Source organism: Hemiscyllium ocellatum, chromosome 2, assembly GCF_020745735.1.
Source record: "Hemiscyllium ocellatum isolate sHemOce1 chromosome 2, sHemOce1.pat.X.cur, whole genome shotgun sequence".
Taxonomy (NCBI): domain Eukaryota; kingdom Metazoa; phylum Chordata; class Chondrichthyes; order Orectolobiformes; family Hemiscylliidae; genus Hemiscyllium; species Hemiscyllium ocellatum.
Genome location: NC_083402.1, coordinates 46,767,382 through 46,787,049, shown reverse-complemented (window position 1 = coordinate 46,787,049; position 19,668 = coordinate 46,767,382). Strand labels below are relative to the sequence as shown.

General features: G+C 39.3%; 1 protein-coding gene across 4 annotated transcripts in view; it reads left to right on the top strand.

Moving 5' to 3' along the window:
- LOC132823032 (hyaluronan and proteoglycan link protein 1-like) overlaps positions 1-19,668 on the top strand; it is a 125,711-nt gene that overhangs the window by 90,452 nt on the left and 15,591 nt on the right. For all 4 annotated transcript variants that reach the window (XM_060836597.1, XM_060836577.1, XM_060836587.1 and 1 more), the window contains 2 exons: positions 2,364-2,732; positions 12,468-12,770. In XM_060836597.1, coding sequence (XP_060692580.1) covers positions 2,364-2,732; positions 12,468-12,770 — 672 coding nt within the window. The remainder of the gene's footprint in view (positions 1-2,363; positions 2,733-12,467; positions 12,771-19,668) is intronic.

Genomic DNA, 19,668 nt, shown 5'->3' with positions numbered 1-19,668 from the left:
TTGTGCAGCAACATTTCCCAGGATCTTACCATTAACTGTATAAGTACTGCCCTGATCTGCCTTTCCAAAATGTAGCACCTCACATTTCTCTAATCTGCCACTCCTAAGTCCATTGGCCCATCTGATCAAGAACCCGTTGGACTGTGAAGTAACTTCTTTGCTGTCCAATACACCTCCAAGTTTGGTGTCATCAACAAACTTATGAACTATACCTCCTATGTTCACATCCAAATCATTTATATAAATGACAAAAAACAGTGGATCCAGCACTGATCCTTGTGGCACACGACTGGTCGAAGGTCTCCAGTCTGAAAAACAACCCTTCACCAGCACCCTCTGCCTTCTATCTTTAGGACAGACTGTATCCAAATGCTAGTTCTCCCTGAAGTTCATGAGATCTGACCATGCTAACCAGTCTACCATGAGGAACCTTGTCGAACACCTTACTGAAGTCCATATAGATCATGTCCACCACTCTGCCCTCATCAATCCTCTTCATTACTTCTTCAAAAAACTCAATCGAGTTTGTGAACAATGATTTTCCACACACAAAGTCATGTGGACTATCCTGAATCAGTCCTTGCCTTTCCAAACACATGTAAACCCTGTCCCTCAGGATTCCCTCCAACAACTTGCCCACCAGCAATGTCAGGCTCATCAGTCTATAATTCTCTGACTTTTCCTTACCATCTTTCTTAAATTGTGGCACCACGTTAGCCAACCCCCAGTCTTCTGGCATCTCACCTGTGACAATCAATGACCCAAATATCACAGCAAGGGCCCAGCAATCACTTCTCTAGCTTCTCACAGAGTTCTAGGGTACACCTGATCAGGTCATGGGGATCTATCCACCTTAGTGCATTCTAAGATATCTAACACCTCCTCCTGTTTCCTGTCAAGGATGTTGACATCATTTGAACTCCCCAGTTAAGTTATTATTTTCAATCATTGTTAGACCTCCATTTATGTCTATTTGAAAATATTTCTTATACTCTATCAATCAGAACATGGTCAATTTCTTTACCTTAATCTTGGAAGTGGCTAGATGGACTTCAGTGGTCTTCTAACTGATTATGCTGAGAATTAGTAGTTGTACAATCAATTTTAATATGAGATGTATATGTTATCAGTAAGGTCTCCATTTGTTACCATCCCTGACTACCCTTGAATTTATTGGTTTTCTCAGTCATCCAGAAGGCAAGTCAGAGTCAACTACATTGTTGTATATCTGAAATCACATGTAGGCCAGACCAAGCAAGGATTGTAAGTTTCTTTCACTAAGATGGCATTTGTTACATTAAACATTAGCAGTGTATTAGTCCAGTGATGGTACCACTATGCCACCACTTAATGCTATCTACTTCTAGTTGCAATTTTTACAATTGTTCCCTAAAATGATGTTGTTGAGATTGACTTCTTGTGTTACTAACCCTGACCATTCTTCCTGCTTGCATTCCAAGCAATAGCGTAAATCAGGGTGAATTTTCAGCATATGGGTGATTAATTACGTGAATCAATTCGTGCAATGCTTGTCTGTGTGCCTGTATCTGCGTGAGCTGCAGAATGCATTCTTGAATAATTATTGAAATATGATTGATACAGTGCAATTGAGAGCTGGTTGCTTGAAGCATTGATTCTTAATAAAGAGGTTAAAATTCTCGTTGATATCTTAGTGAGTCTTGACTTATACTAAAAACAATTTATAGAATTTGCGAACCTACAGAAGTATAGTTAGCATATCTTTATTAATGAGCAATAAGCTAGGAACAGAGCACAATCACTTCATTTAGATGGTTAAACATCTGTATTATATACGTAATAGGTCTACTTTATATCCGTAATTAGCTTCCTGTGAGTAATGCCTAATTTGGGATCTTGTGAACAAACAACAGGATATGACCATTCATTTTTGTAAGATGTTGAACTATGGTTTTTAATTATTTGATTTGATTTTCTCATCATTATGAAAGCATTTTGAAAATTTTGTCTGAATCATGATATTCTCATTCTCAAAAGGTTTTGCAGGTAGCACCTGGATTTATGCATTAAAGAAAAGCATTCCTTGAAACTTTAAAAGGCATTCTATAAACTCTTCAGAAATAGTATTATGGCAACCAAATTTCTTAAATCAAGGAGTTTTTCCACTTTATCAAATGTGCTTTGAACGTTATTGAGCACAATTTTGCTAACATGTTTGAAGCAAACTTTATTATGTCACTTCAACATCCACTATCACATTGCCAATGTTGATTTATTTCAATATTAAGTTTTAGTTTTAAGCTGTTCTCTGCAATGTTAGAAATTATATAAACACAATGCAACTGGATCTGTATTAAATCTGTCTATTATTCTTCTTTTTGCAGATAAAGGATCACGACTGGGCATAAAGATAGAACAGCCTAAAGTTGTCTCATACCGAGGTAGCAATGCCACTCTGCCCTGTAAGTTCTATTACAAACCTGTGCCTGTGCGTGCAGTTCAAACTCCTCTTAAAGTCAGGATCAAGTGGACCAAACTCACCTCTGATTACCTCAAGGAAATTGATGTATTTGTTTCATTGGGAAATAACTGGAAAAGTTTTGGAAACTACCAGGGAAGAGTTTTTCTAGAAAATGAGAATGATGCCTCCATAACAATAACAGATTTAACATTGGAGGACTACGGGAACTACAAATGTGAAATAATTGAAGGATTGGACGATGTCAGTGGGACTATTCTGCTGGATCTGCAAGGTATACATATATGTTTCAGTTTATGTGCAAAATAAGTAGTCATCTAATAACCATGGTAAAGAATATTTCTTGAAAAACATTGTGGTCATGTTGTGTTCATTCAGGTGAATCATCTTATTTCAAAGCACTGCAGCACCCAATATTAAGCTACTGTTACCACACTAGCCATTCCTCTCGCATTTTTGGATGAAATTGTCAATTTTGTTGAGAGGTCAACTGATATTAGGCTCATTCTTTGATCTCACCAATAGTGTAATCTCAGTATGACCATACAGCCAGCAGGCAAATGAGACTCCATCAGCTGAGCTGGTCTTGAACCCAGATGTTGCTACCACCACCCACTGGCTCCCATTGATTTCAATATTTGTATTGCTCCTTTATACCGTACTCATCCAAATGTTGCCTTGAGATCAAGGGCAGTCAGAATGACCTAACATTTAGAGTCTCCTCTTTAGTTTGTTACAGAGTTGCTTACAATGCAGAATAAGACCATTCAGCCACCATGTCTGCATTGGCTCCCTAAATATGTTAACCTGGTGCCAGTCTCTTTTCTTTTCTGTCTAACCCCACACATTGTTTCCAATGAAATAATCATCTAGTCTCCTCTTGAATGCATCAATTGAACCTGCCTTTCAGGTACTGCATTCCAGCTCCAAACTACTCAGTCTGTGAACATTTGTCTCATTTTCTTCTATTGTACAACATTGTAAAACTGTGCCCATTGGTGCTCGATCCTTTAACCAGTGAGAACAGTTTCTCCATATCCACTCTGTCCAGATCCCTCATGCCTTTGGAAACTTCTGTCAAATCTTCGCTTCACCTTCTTCTCTCCAAGGGAAACAGCCCCAAATCCTGCAGTCTTTCTCAGTAAGTGTGTGTCTCAACCCTGCAGCCATTCTTGGAAACTTCTTTTGCATTCTCTCCAATGCATTCACACTCTTCCTATAGTGTGACATCCAGAACTGCATGCAAAACTCCAACTCAGGTCTAAATTATTTATGTTGTATATATTTGACCAAAGTTTTAATGAGGCCTGAAGCTAAGTAGCCCTGGTGCAACCCAAAACGAGCATCAGTAATCAGATACTTTTGTCAGACATTTTAATTGCTCCGATCCACTTACCTTTCACTTCTATGTTGTTAATTTCTGCCTCTAGTCCATCAAATATTTTAGTTGTCATTTAGTAATCTGGTTTTATTTTTATTTGAATCATGTACTTTTTTCATTCTTTTCGTTTTCTTACTACATGGCACAATTATGGCACAATTAATTCGTAAAATTTAGGGCTCGGTTGGATATTTCGAGAAACTACCATTTAATTTCCCATGTTATATGAGAGGCTTTCTAAGCATTCCATCTTTTTTTAAAAATGTGACATTTGACATAATTGTCCTGGTGATCTGATTTTCACTACGGAGAGGAATTCTATCACAATTTTATTGCTCCACCTTACAATGAAAACTAGCAAATTATTGCCATCCCATTGATTTTATGATGTACTATTAATAAATATGCTGCAACTTATTTTTTAAAACCTATTATATCCAAGGAAAGAAAGTTACAAAATAAATTCCACGTTCTGATTATAGAAGGAATGACTACAGACACGTGCTCACATAAATTTACAAGTAGCTATTTTATATAAAATAATGGAGCAGTGTGAAATTAAGCTCTAAAAGGCACAGTAGAGACCCATCAGAGAATTTATCCTTAAGCCATAGTTTTTCATTTCTGCTTCAAAATAGGAATAGAATTTATATTTTAAAAAAATTGATTGCAATGCCACAAATGTAATTAAAGTGGAAATACTGAGGAAAAGGAACCCAGCAAATTAATCAGTATGTATGGAGAAGTTAATGTTTCAGATCTGTAACCTTTCAGCAAAACTAAGAAATGTTAGTGGTGTTATAGATTTTGGACATGGGAGTGGTTAGGATAAGGGATGGATGACAAGAAAGATTGAAGTGCATATGGCTTAGTACTCCAAGACTACAGGGATTAATGATGGAGGCAAGTAAAGAAAACAAACAAATAAAGGAAGTATCTCAAGCAGGTGTGCTGTTCACTGAAAGAAAATAAATGAAACGAGCAAAGAATAGGAAACAAAAATGATGGACAGATTAACAATCTGAAATTGGTCAATTTAAAGCTGAGTCAAAAGGCTACAAAGTACCTGATTGCAAAATGAAGTGTTTTTCCTGAAGGTAACATTGAGTTTCACTGGCATAGTGCTATAGGCCAAGAGCAGAAATGCCTGCATGAGGTCAAGGTGGAGAAGCAAGATGACAGGCCTTAGGAAGTTTGGATCATGCATGCAGATGGAACTGAGGTGTCTTGCAAAGTTGTCATTTGTTTGGTGTCCCCAGTATAGAGGGGACCACAGAGTGAGCAGCAAATACAGTAGACCAGTTTGGAAGAAGTAGAGGTAAATTGCTGCTTCATCTGGAAGGGTATTTGGATCTTTGCATGGCAATGTGGGAAAGTGAGAAGGGGCAATGTTTAAGTTCCTGTGTTTCCATGGAAAGGTACCATGGGAAGGGGATGGAGTGTTGAGGGTTTCTGAGATATGGACCTCAGAGGACACATTCCCTTTGGATTATTGAAAGGGAAGGACAAGGGAAGATGTGTTTGGTTGTGGTATCATGCTGGGTACGATAGAAATAGTCGAAAATGATCCATTCAGTGCAAATGCTGCTGGGATGGAAGGAAAGAACAAGAGGAACCCAAGCAAGGGAAACATTTGGGAAGGAGGGGAAAGGGAGGGAACAGAAGTGCATGGTTAGGAGTCCTGACAACTATCTGCCTGTTCTACTGAGGGAAACTTTGTATATGACCTGTAGGAATGATATTTGAAACAACATTATATCCTTTTTTTGACTATTTATCGACACATTTTTTTCCTCAGGCAAGGTTCAGCTTAGGATTTATAAAGAATAAACTATTGCACCAGTGAGGCAATTCCTTATCTATCAAGACTCAAGAGACGATCCAGAAATAGGAGGATGTTTTAGATTAGATTCCCTATAGTATGGAAACAGGCCCTTCGGCCCAACAAGTCCACACCGACCCTCTGAAAAGTACCCCACCCAGACTCATTCCCCTACCCTATGTTTACCCCTGACTAATGCACCTAACATTGTGGGAGATTTCCCATGGCCAATTCACCTAACCTGCACAGTTTTAGACTGTGGGAGAAAACTGGAGCACCCAGAGGAAACCCACGCAGACAGGGGGGAATGTGCAAGCTTCACACAGACACTTGCCCAAGGCAGGAATCAAACATGGGTCCATGGTACTGTGAGGCTGCAGTGCTAACCACTGAGCCACCGTACCACCCAAAGATGAGGCAGATGAATGTATGGCTTGAAACATGGTGAAGGAGGGAGGGCCTTGGCTTCCTGGAACACTGGGGAAGATAGCACTTAGATAGTTCAGATAGTTGCAACTGAACAGAGCTTGAATTGAGTTCCTCGCAAAGAAATTTGATCATACCATTGTGAGGGCTGTTGGCTAACTTGGCACTGATTTGGGAACCAGGAGGGAATAGTAGAGGACAATAACAATGCTTGGTGATACAGCTGGAACTAGCATTGAGAATAGTAAGTTAATTAGTGAATATAGTTTAGTGGATGAATTACTTTAGTTGGTGAAGTTGGAGCTAAAAATGTGTTGCTGGAAAAGCACAGCAGGTCAGGCAGCATCCAAGCAGCAGGAGAATCGACATTTCGGGCATGAGCCCTTCTTCAGGAATCTTTCTGAAGAAGGGCTCATGCCCGAAATGTCGATTCTCCTGCTCCTTGGATGCTGCCTGACCTGCTGCGCTTTTCCAGCAACACATTTTTAGCTCTGATCTCCAGCATCTGCAATCCTCACTTTCTCCTTGGTGAAGTTGGAGTAAGGGAGAATGAAATGAAATCTGAAATAGACTTGAAATGCATCTATGTAAATGCACGGATTATAGTAAATGCGTTTGAGCCATTACAAACACAGATTGTCATGTGGAAATATGTTGTTTAGGTGATTCCTATCTCAAGGAAGGGCAAAATTGGGTGTTAAATAATAAGTTGTTGAGATACGTAGAAAAGTAAAGAAAGGAGAATGGGTAGCAGTATTGGTTAAGGAGTGCATTGCAGTGCTTGAGAAAGAGGATGGCATCTATGTGTTGTTCAAATTTCTCAGCCATGTTGAAGAGTGTGCTACAGCAAGGTGAGAAGTGTGCTGCGCAATTCTTGGGAAACAGTGCTGCTTCACATAGACTCTCCATATCGCTCATGGGCAGATACTCGGTCTCACACATGCAAGAAGATGGGGAGTCTGCTTGTTATGCAGACTGCTTGCGCACGCAGAGGATCAAATGTTCGATCTGAGAATGCACAATGATCAAAGCTTCTACCCCCAAGATGAGAAGAAACTGCAAATGCGCAATAAGGAGCATGTGATTGTTGGACAACTATGGAACTGGTCTGTTTCCATATTAGCAAGGACTTTAAGGTGAATAGTTTTGGATTTTCTTTTTTAGTTCAGCCACTAATCTAAGTCTTAGAGTAGATTCTAAGAAGAAATGATGAAATTTCTTTGTCAAAATATGCAATTCCTTTGTCAATTCAGTCGATGAAACATCTGAACTCAAAGAAAATAAAGTTCTATTGAGAGGCATAGTGAGAACTATGTGGCCTTTTGGATTTTCATAGCAGAAGGTGATGCTTGCCCCTTTCCTGAATATCTCATCTGCAAGACAGAAATTGGCTAACATTGTACTGGTACCAAGTAAGTAAAGACACCAGTTACAAATTTTCATGAGGTCCTGAGAGACCTGACAAAGATTTCAACAGTGCATGAACTGCCTTATAAAGTGATACTATCTGATGATTACTTGTGGGCTAAGTTTGTATAACACACAGATTCTTCCAGCCATCTGAATGAGCTGAATATTAAGATGCAGGGGAAGAGTGAGATGATCCTGACCATCACAAATAAACTTCAAGGATTCAGATCTAAACTGGACCTTTGGCAAGAGACAGTGTCAGAGAATTCACTCGGGATGTTTCCACTAGCATTGCCACTGGCACACACAGCTGTCAAGGTGCACAGCCTCAGATTCAAACATATCAATGCAATGCAAGAGAAATTTGAATTCTGCTTCCCCTCAACAAATGTGGAAGACTATGACTGGATACATGATGTGTTTAGTTCACTGGTTTCTGATTTATCACAAAAGCTAACATTAAAAGAGAAGGAGGAATACGTAGAGCTACAGATGAACTGCACAATGGCGAGGCGTCTTTACCTGTGTTTGGCTGACAGTGGTACATGAATAACTAACAATCTCTGCATATGCTATTGCTGTGTTCTTGCAGTTTGTGACAACATACCTCTACAAGCTACTATTTTCAACACCAGCATAAATGAAAAGCAACAGATCGGAGCGTTTATCAATAAAGCAAGTTTGCAGGTCAATTACTCCCCAGATTAAAAAGCCCTTTGCACACTGACAGGTCCAAATTTCCCACTAGGGGAAAGTGAGGATTGCAGATGCTGGAGATCAGAGTCAAGAGCGTGGCTCTGGAAAAGCACAGCAGGTCAGGCAGCATCTGAGGAGAATCCATATTTTGGGCATAAGCCCTTCATCAGGTTCCCACTAATCCAATAAATTGCAATTTACTCTACATTTTGCCATGACCCATTCTTTATGAACATGTAGAAATATTTAAATTGAGCAGTTTTTGCGAATGTGGCTGTGCATGCAGTTGAAGGCAATTTTTTTTCTGATAGATTTGAAATATGAATGCTTTTGATCCTTCTTTCGTTCATTACATGCACTATGTTGGAAAGCTCTCCAGTAAAGCCTTAACAACAATAAATGAGATATATCTGAGGAATGAGTTTACCCTAAAAAGTGGGTGTGCGGACAATGCATTCTTCCTTGACTCCACGATTGATCTCAAGGTTTGCCATCACATTTCCAGCAATGAGGATCATTGCCACTTGTGTCATGGAGGAGCCAGAGGTTATTGTTGAAATGTGCAGTAAAGCGAACATTTGGCAGAGTCTTCCATAACACTTCCAATTGATTGCAACTGTTGGTAAATGGAATAAAGGAAAGTTCATTGTGGAGTTCCCAGGGGTTGTTACTGGGGCCCTTGCTTTTTCTGACATATATTAATGACCTGGATGTTGGGAAACGGGGAACAATTTCAGATGACACGAGGCTTGAAAGAATTAGAAACTATGAGGAAGACAGTATGGAACGCCAGAGGGATGTTGACAAGTTGGTGAAGTGGGCAAAAAGGTGGTAGATGAAGTTCAGTGCAAAGAATTGTGAGACGATTCAGTTTGATAGGAAGAACATAGAAATGCAACATAAAGTAGGGAGTGCAGTTCTAAAAGCGGTACAGGAACAAAGGGACTTCTGTGTATACAGTATATGCAAAGATTATTGAAAGTGGCAAGGCAGGTGGAGAGAGCAGTTAAGGGACATAGTGTCCTCAGCTTTATTAATAAGGGCATTCAGTGCCAGATCAGTCTTTATTAGTCTCAGCCCATTGGCCCATCTGGTCAAGATCCTGTTGTAATCTGAGGTAACCCTCTTCGCTGTCCACTACATCTCCAATTTCGGTGTCATCTGCAAACTTACTAACTGTACCTCTTATGCTCGCATCCAAATCATTTATGAAAATGACAAAAAGTAGAGGATCCTGCACCGATCCTTGTGGCACTCCACTAGTCACAGGCCTCCAGTCTGAAAAACAACCCTCCACCATTATCTTCTATCTTTGAGCCAGTTCTGTATCCAAATGTCGAGTTCTCCCTTAATTCCGTGAAATCTAACCTTGCTAATCAGTCTCCCATGGGCAACCTTGTTGAAAGCCTTACTGAAGTCCATATAGATCACATCTACCACTCTGCCCTCATCAATCCTCTTTGTTACGTCCTCAAAAAACTCAATCAAATTTGTGAGACATTATTTACCCCACACAAAGACATGTTGACTATCCCTAATCAGTCCTTGCCTTTCCAAATACATGTATATCCTGTCCCTCAGGATTGTCTCCAACAACTTGCCCATCACCAAGGTCAGGCTCACTGGACTATAGTTCCCTGGTTTGTCCTTACCACCCTTCTTAAACAGTGGCACTACGTTAGCCAACTTCCAGTCTTCCGGCACCTCACCTGTGACTATCGATGATACAAATTTCTCAGCAAGAGGCCCAGCAATCAGTCTAATCTCAATGATCAGGAAAGTGATGGAAGGGGTTATCAGCAAAACTGTTAAACAGCGCCTGATCAACAATAACCTGCTCACTGACACTCAATCTGAATTTTGTCAGGGCCATTCAGCTGCTGACCTCATTGCATCCTTGGTACAAACATGCACAAAAGAGGTCCGTTCCCTTCACATCAAGGCTGCATTTGACATAGTATGGCATCAAGGAGACCTAGCAAAACTGGAGTCATGAGGATCAAAGGGAATTAACTGGATTGTGTCATACCTAGTTCAAAGGAAGATTGTTCTGGTGGTCAGTTGTCTCAGGTCAGGATATCTCTGTAAGAGATGGTCTGATGAAGGGCTTATGCCTGAAATGTCGACTCTCCTGCTCCTCAGATGCTGCTTGACCTGCTATGCTTTTCCAGTGCCACACTTTTCAACTCTGACACTTGGTAGCAGTAGTATGCATAATCTACGAGGTTGTGCAGTCTATAAGGTTTTGCAGAAATTTACCAAGGTTCCTTAGAGTGTGCCTTCCAAACCCATGACTGCAACCACCTAGAAGGACAAAGGCAGCAGATTTATGGGAACACCACCACCTGTAAGTTCTCTCCAAGCCACTCACCAGCCTGACTTGGAAATATCTTGCTGTTCCTTCACTGTCACTGAGTCAAGATCTTGGAATTCCCTTCCTATGAATGCTGGGGATGTACCCACTCCAAATGAATTGCAACTGTTCAAAACCATGGATAACTAGTACCTACTCTAAGACAACTCATAAATGAATTTTTTTAAAAATTGCACCTGACAGATTTGAGACTTCAAAATTTTTATCTCAGTAGAATATGACAGAACAATGGGATCAATGACAGGAGAACAGTGGCAACAGAGCAGAACACTCAGAAGCTGGAGAAAAATAACACGACTTGAGACAATCTGGGGCAGGGCAAGGAGAAATTCTAGGTCAGGAATGCAGGGCAGGCAGGAAATAGCACATCAAGAAATTGGGAAAGGAGCAACAGAAGGTTAAGGAATTAGAGTGGGAACATAAAGTCAGATGGAGTCCATTTGACCCTTTTTGCCTGTTCCATCATTCAATGTGGTCATGCCAGATCTTTACATCAAATCCTCTATACCCATTAGGAAGAGAATTAACAAAACATTAAGTATCTAGGGTAAGTGAGGAAGAGCACAGCTGGAAATCAGCAGGTAGAAAGGAAACATAACATTGTCACATTATAAGTTGATCTTCATGTCTCTGTGTGGAACTAGATTTTAAACTGGATATTGAAATCCAACTTTTGAACAAGAACTGTCGAATTCAATCATTGGCAAATTCCTAACTGTGACATAACTGGCTCAGATTTGTGTAAACAAGAAATCGTGACTTTTAGCATAATGTTGCAATCTTGTATTTCTAGCTTCCCTATACTGTCAGAATTAACTGAGAGCTATTTGTTACATTTAAATTGAGGTACAACTTGTCCTACATACTCTGGCACTGTCCTATTTCTCTCAAGTGTAAACTGTCAAGAATATGCAAAAACTTCATAAGTTGGTTGAAGAAAGTTCTAGCTCTGATGAAATGTCATGGCAACCTAAAGCATTAACTCTCTTTCAACCCACAGACATCGCCTGACCTGCTGAGTATTTGCAGCATCATTTCTTTGGTTTCAATTAAAGAGCATTTCAGATTTCAAATGCATTCATTAGTTAAAATAGACATGAATTGGTAGCACAATTTAATTATGTGCAGACTCACAGCCTCAGAACGGTCAGACATGCATCTGAACAAAATTCAAAATATTAACTACCCCATTGCAAAGATTTATCTCCTGGGACCTAGGGTATTAATGGTATTGGTCTGGAAACACCTGAAATTGTTGCAGTTTCAGACAGGAATTATGAATATTTCAGAAGAATTACTGAGGTGTTGGGCTAGTGGTGGATGGGAAAGAAATATGCACAAAGCAGAGAGAGTCCACAATTCAGTTAAATATAAATAATTTAAATTTGCTTTCCATCTTGAAAGCTGACAGATTTCATATATTCGATTTGACTTAATTCATGTGGAAAGGTTGCAGGCATGCATATGTATGCATGAATAAATTTACAGTAATAAGTCCAGCCAACAAAAACACTCACAGACCTCTTACTGGTTATTCACAAAGTTTGCAACAGTATTTTGACAATCTCGCATAGAAATTAACATCTATACAGTGAATTTTGCAAGAGAAATGTGTGGATTACATGTGCATCAATGTCAAATTATGGCAATGTGGAGAAAAACTGAAGAAAAATATCAACCACATCCAAGAGATATTATTAATGAATTATTAAAATTTCACAGAATCAGCGTACTTCTCAGGTCCAGGCAAGTCATTGTGAGGAATGTTCAATGAGCATATATTTGAATAGTGTACCTACACATATGTTTGACAGTCTGTGTAACTACGTGTTTGTTGTGCTTTCATTTATCAAATGGATGTATTAATTTCTCTTTTGTTGTCTTCCGCATTTTCTTCCAGGTGTTGTGTTCCCATACTTCCCAAGACTAGGTCGTTACAACCTGAATTTTGTTGAGGCTCAGAAGGCTTGTGAAGATCAGGATGCAATAGTTGCTTCATTTGAGCAACTTTATGATGCATGGAGAGCAGGGATGGATTGGTGTAATGCAGGCTGGCTGAGTGATGGGTCTGTGCAGTATCCCATCACTAAACCCAGGGAACCATGTGGAGGGAGAAATACGGTTCCAGGTATTAGAAGCTATGGATACAGAGACAAGATGAAAGACAAATATGATGTGTTCTGTTTCACATCCTACTACAAAGGTAAGAAACTCAAATGTTTGGTTCTGTCTTGAGTGATATAGAACTTTGATAAGCTACCAAACTGGAAAAGTAGCATTCAGCAGTGGTCAAGCCATTAAATGATGACTCTGAACGGATTCAGTATTATTCAAAACCTAAGGCAAGTCAGTCAATCTGCAACAGTCTTGTACTCCTCCTAATGGCTGTTTGGAGTGTAGCAATGGCAACAGCTAAAGATTGTTTCCTTAGTCCTGGACTGGAGAATGCTGCAAAGTGTGGACATATCAGGCTGACTTTGCCCAGTCGATCAACACTGTGCCATTCTGAGTACTCTTGCTGGAAACAAGTTTAGACCAGCACTGACTACCCATCTGGCAGAGGTAGGTAGTTAACTAGCCTCAATTATTGCTCTTTTGGAAGCCACATTGGTAATGTCACTGAGATGTTCCTGATAGCAGATAGCTAAACTGCTAAGACTCAAACCTAGACTAGCTTGAAAGTACCCACTACTTTCTAGTGTCACACATGTTAAAGATTAACATAGATACCCAGAAGCAGGAGTAGGACATTTAGATTTTTCGATTTTCCAGCTTTTACTCTGTAACCTTCTAAATGGTATGAAGTGCCTATCCAATTTTCTTTTCAATGCAATGAATGTTTCTACCAACATGTCCCTTTGGCCTATGGAATACTGTCCTTGCCAAGACAATGAATAGAACTCCAGGGAGGTCATGTTCAAACTGTAGAAAACACTAGTTAGGCTATAGCTAAAGCAAAGCATATAGTTTTAATTGCTGCATTATGGGAACAAATGTGATCATACTGGAGAAGAGAAAAAGGAGATATGCAAAAATGTTGCCAGGATTGGAGAGTTTTGTTAATGAACAAAACTGCAGTCTTTTTCTTTGGAGCATAGTGGTGGAAGGGGAGATTTAATTAAAGTGTGTAATGTTATAAGGAACCAACAATAGTTAACCAACTCAGTTAACTGGAACATATTTTATTCAGACTTGTTGTTTTATCTGTTTTCATAGATGGGAAACTTCCTTCTATCACTCACTGTTTATTTCCTTCAGAATTTTGCACTTGAATCTCTGAGGCACAACCTTGGCCCTGAGAATCGATTGAATTGGCATTGATAGAGGGTAGTAGCAATATCTCTGATTCAGTCACTAGTAGAGTCCTTCAATGATTTATATTAGGAGTATTGCTCTTCATCAGGCTTGTAAGTGAGTTACATTCAGGTTTTGTGAAGTCCTTGACATTTTTCTGATGGAATGTCATTAGGAATTTCACTAAAATAGACTCCAGGGTGATTTACTGATGGAATAGGCCATAATGTAGCAAATGTCCTTCATGTAAGTTCAATCCATGGAATAAAATTCCAGAATGTGTGGTGAATATATAATACTAAGACTTTTGGATAAATTCAAAACAGTCGAAGATATCTCAGTTAAGAGAGGATAAATGGTGCCAAAAGTGACAAGTATTATCAGTTATTCTAGTTGCCTGGAGTTTGATTAATTGCTTTCACAGGTCAATGTGAAAATCCACAAGAGATTTTTTTTGAAACTTGGCCTGCAGCTTTTGTTCTCTGAATTTGGCTCTCCCAGGAGGTTGTGTAACTGGGACTTAATGACATCCTGGGTAGCCCATTTCCAGGGCTTCAATATCATCACAGAGCGTGAGAATTTTTTATGGTGCATGTAAGTTGCACAATGTTTGAATGCTACTGACTAAATGAGCTAGTTTATCTTTCCTTGTCCTTTTTGGTTGCTGTAATACATATTCAATGCAATTAGTTTCCAAATTGACAATGACTAATTTAACACCAGTCATGTGGTTGCTGCACAATCAGATTACTTCAATTATCCTTCAACCTTCAACATGCTCCCCTTCCACATCCTGTACTCATCATGAATTGCAAAAAATTCAGTGAGAAGAAGTTAATCTGCAATTTGATGTAAAGAGCAAAACATAACTGGCTAGTTGCTGATGGCTGTAACAAAATTAGGGAGGACAGCTGTTGACTCCCTTCTGTAAAATTGGATTGTCCTCAGAAACATTCAATTGAATTGTCACTTTTTAACTTCCTTGGATTTTTCTTCTTTCATATATTTGCTTTTACTATGGTAAAATGAGTGAGATCAATTGTATAGATTATGGATGAGTATTTAGTTAAATAAAGACTGAAGTGTAATCTTAAACCCAATACTGGTTTGGATATTATGCTAATTTGAGAGCTGGGAATCCATCTACCGTATTGTCAGGGGCCTATAAATGATTCACTTCTGTATGGTATCTGTCAGGGACTTAAGATGATTGCATATTATTATTAGCTCTCCCTATAAAATATTGGGAATCACTCTGGAGAAAGGATGTGTATCATGAACAACAACAAATAAAGGAAAGAAAAGATTGGACAAGCCTTTAGATAAATTTGAGAACCAAACATTGTGCAAGGTTCAGATATTAATTTAGTTGACAAGTGTCAGAAAATGGGCTGCGAATCCTTTGTGCTGGACTGTTGCTCAGTTGCATAGTTGCCAGACTTTCATGGATCAAGTCTGCTGGAGGAATTTGGATTGGTAATTCTATCAAGCAGATACTTCAAATTAAATAATGCTGATAGGAAAATAGAACCTCGTACCATGTTTTACGTGTCAACACTGCTTCAGTAACATTCATACTTCTGATATGAGCATTGTAAATAAAGGTAGTGGTTTGAGAAAACCCAGTCTCTGGTATTCTCTTATTGCCACAGCATTGGTAAAGTTGGTCCAGTTCAACACCTGGTCACTGATGACCGTCCAGATGTTATTTGTGAGGTTACCACTGAAGATCAAAGGCTAGCTTCCTCTTATTTGAGATAGTCACTACATAGCACATGCATGGTGTGAACAATATCTTGTCATTTGTCAGCACAACACTGGAGATTAGTCATGTATTCCAACAGCTTGGCATGGGGTCTTTTTTTTCAGTGGGTTATTTGAACTGGAGGCTGAAAGCTATGGAACCAGGAGTTTACAGCAAAACAAAGCAATCTAGCTACAGCTAATGGGCAGTCAGGCAAGTAACAGTACAATGGGGATTCATGAACATCTCCATTATTAACCATGCCCTGAAAGCCCTCTTTTGACTTTATGATAGACAAAAGCCGTTGAAGAAACCATAGAAAATGGTAGGGTTGAAGATTTTTCTGAGAGCAAGTGTGTAAATATCTGTTGCTGGCTGGTCTCCAATGACCACAATCATTGTCCCAGCTATGATTCTAGCTATTGGAGGAGTTGTTTTATTGACTACAATTTATTAAATTCGCCATAACTCACTGATGCCATGCATAGTCAAATATGTCCTAATGTCAAGGGTAGCAGTTTCTCTTTACCTCACAAATTTTTTTGACTACATCTGAATCAAGGCTGTTATGAGTTCTGGAGCCATATGGTTATGATAGAATCTGAACTGACCATAAATGAGGTTATTGGTGTGTAGTTGCTCTTGATGGTTGCTTGTTGATGCCAGCGATCATTTTACTGGTGACTGGATGGAGACTGATAAGTCAGTGTTTATTTGGAATCGAAGGGTCCTTTTCTTGTGAATGGGAACTCTTCCATATTTTAGAAAAGTGTCCTAGTGGAACAGTTTGGAACTGGCTAGTTTTGATGGACCCAACTTCAACAACGCTGCTGGAATTCTCTCAGAGTTCAAAGCCTTTCTTGTGTGTTTGGCAGCTTGACAGTGCCATGTGTCATGCTCTACATTGGCTGAAGATTACTATCTAAAGTGGTGAGAACCTCAGGAACAGATTTGATCATCCAGTTTCACGAAAGATACTTCCAAACAGTTCAATCTTGTCTTTGCACTCATACACTTAGCTGTAACATGGTTAAGAATGCCATTGTTCCTGAATCCCCATTGTACTGTTACTTGCCTGATTGCCCATCAGCTGTATCTGGGTTGCAGTGTTTTGCTGTAAACTCCCGGTTTTGGAACTACTCAGCCCTATCCATATCCTGTGGCTTATTTGCATTACTCATGCCTCATTCCCAGATCTGTCTGATACTGGTAACAGTGAAGGTGGCATCAGACTGACCCATTTATTCTGTTCGGCATTGAGGAAACAGGAGCAAATGCTGATGTTACTAGGTGAATAATGCAGAGGGCCAGACTAGTGCTCTGAAGAAATGAGTTCAAGTTTCTCCATGGCAGTGAGGGAACTGAAATTCAATTAATTAATAACTATAGAATAAAATAATCACTGGATCACTGTAAAAATCCATCTTGCTCAATTCCTCTAAGGAATAAAATCTGATATATAAGTGACTGAAGGCCCACAGCAATGCACTGGAGTCTTAACTGCTCACTGAAATGACCCTAGCAAGCTACAATTTGTAGTTGATTTACCACCCACCTACCAAAGGATAATACAAAAAAACTAGCCCTGCCAGCAATGCTTACATCCCAAGGGCAAATAAAAAAAAAACTTCTCTGTCCAGAATGTATTCTGGGCACTTGCTTCTCTCAGAAAATCCTCAAAGTACAGTTTAAAATGGAGTTATGGAGCTGAATTTCACAGTGAGTCCAGGATCTCTCCCCCCACCAACCTCTGCAATGAATATCAGGGGTTTGCCTGTCTCTACTTGGCATTGTTTGTTATTGGATGATGGAAGTTATTTAAATTTGGCAAAGGTTATTTCCTTTGAGATGTTGGCATAGCAGTTTAATATCATAGTGTTTGCTTTGTTTGGCAGTAAATTAAGTTCGGCAACTAGTGACGAATTGAACTCTGCATTGGCATAATCAACATGAAGCAGAATTAGTACATTGTATATCTCTAATCACTGTTAACACTGGGGACTAGAACAAATCCATTTCATTATTACTGTTTTTTATTGTTGTTTTCATAATTTTGGCTCGTTAAAATTTTCATTTTATTCTCCCAGGAAATGTATGGCCATTCCAGTCAGTAACATAGCTACAAAACTCAAACAAAAAGAGGAATGCTGGAAAAACTCACCAGGTCTGGCAGCATCTGTGGAGAGAAGGCAGAATTAATGTTTTGGGTCCAGTGACCCTTCTTAGAAGTGATGGTAGCTAGGAAAAGGTTGGTATTTGTGCAGAAGATGGGGTGGGTGAGGGTGGAGGAGTAAATGATAGGTGGGGATAGAGTCCAAAGAGAGAGAAAATGAGTTGGACAGACAAAGGACAAGGTACAGATCAGTCGAAGATAATGAATAGCTACTAATGGGGACCATTCATAGCTGACAAAGGTTTGTTTGTGACGGCAGCCCATGTGATCACAAGGCCTGGTATGTGGAATTTAAGGTAAGGACATAAGCTCATTACATCAAGTTTTCTGAGGAATTGCTGATGATTACTTTTAGCTGCTTTAGGTCTTGCTAGAAAACACATTTGAACATTTTCAGAATGATCTAATTACTTCCATTATGTCTACAAAATTGTATCAAGGAGGGTCATTTGAATTTATCCTGTGAATATTGCTGTGAATAAGTCTAGTGTAGCTTTTAATTACAATGTAGCTGGATTTCAGAATTCAAATTCCCTTATAGATGGAAGAAAATATCAATACCATTTATAAAACATGACAAACAAATGATGATAAACAAATGGCAGCAGTCGGCAATTTGGCATTATAAATTAATATTTGTTTTTGGGAATGACCTTTAAGTAGTTCGATGGTGCCTTCCAAAAACAGTTCACTTTTGTGTAATTACTGGATTCGCAGTAACCACAAATAAACTATAAAATGCAGCTGGATCCTCAATATGCTTGATCCAAGCTTTAAGGTACAGTTTTGAAAGGGAAAGATGAACTGTCCTTGTCCCCCATAAGGCTGTCAATGTACAGGAGCTATGAGGTGGAGGTGCCATGCTGGACTGGGGTGGACAAAGTCAAAAATCACACAACATTCGGTGATAGTCCAAGAGGTTTATTTGAAACTTGTGGTTTCAAATAACCCAGCATTGGACTATAACCCAGCACTGTGCGATTTTTGACAATGCAAGGGGGGGTTTTAGGGCCGAACTGGATGTACTGTTTTCTTAAGATACTTTGAGATTTTCATTTAGCTTATAGCATATCATTGATGCAGCCACCTCTGTATTTAATTGAAATGGCATTATTAAGTGTTAGCTTGGAACTAGACTGGGCCCAGTATTTATATTCGGATTTTTTAAGTGACTGTTCCTCTAAGGGGACTGCTGGGGACATGCAAATTATTCTTCTGGGATAGAATCCAGCTCCCCTACCTGGTTAGACCAGTTTATTATGACTAGTTCCAAGCTCTTTGCTGGGAACAGGGAAGCTGACTTGTGGCTGAATCCCAATGCCCAAAAGCCCATAACTGTAAGATCCTTCTCCTGACCCTGTAAACATGAGTAAGGCCAACAGCAGAGTTTCATGGCAGGCTTGAGTCTGACAGAAGTGTCAGAATTACATTCCCACAGAGTTTCTAGTCCATTGTATTTTCACAAGGAAAAACATGAGCCTGAAAGAAGTGTTTTGTACCATAAAATGATACATTTACGGCCACAGAAGGAATCGATTTAATCTGTCGTGCCATTGCCAACTTTTTGTGACAGCAATCCAAGATAAATCTCTCCTTCTGTCCCATTCTCATCCTTTGATTGAATCCATTCTTTATTTTTCCTTTAAAAGATCCAATATCCTGTCACACCCCATTCTTGTCTCAATGAATTCAGCATCCACAGGCAAATTTCAGGCATAAAGAAACTCCTTTCAAATCCAGTAATTAAAAAAAGTAAGCTGTTTTTGGAGGGCAGAATCAAACTATTTAAAGATCATACCGAGAAACAGATATTAATACTTAACACCAAATTGCTAATTGTAGCCATCCGTTTATCATCATTTGTTTGCCATGTTTTATAAGTGGTATTCA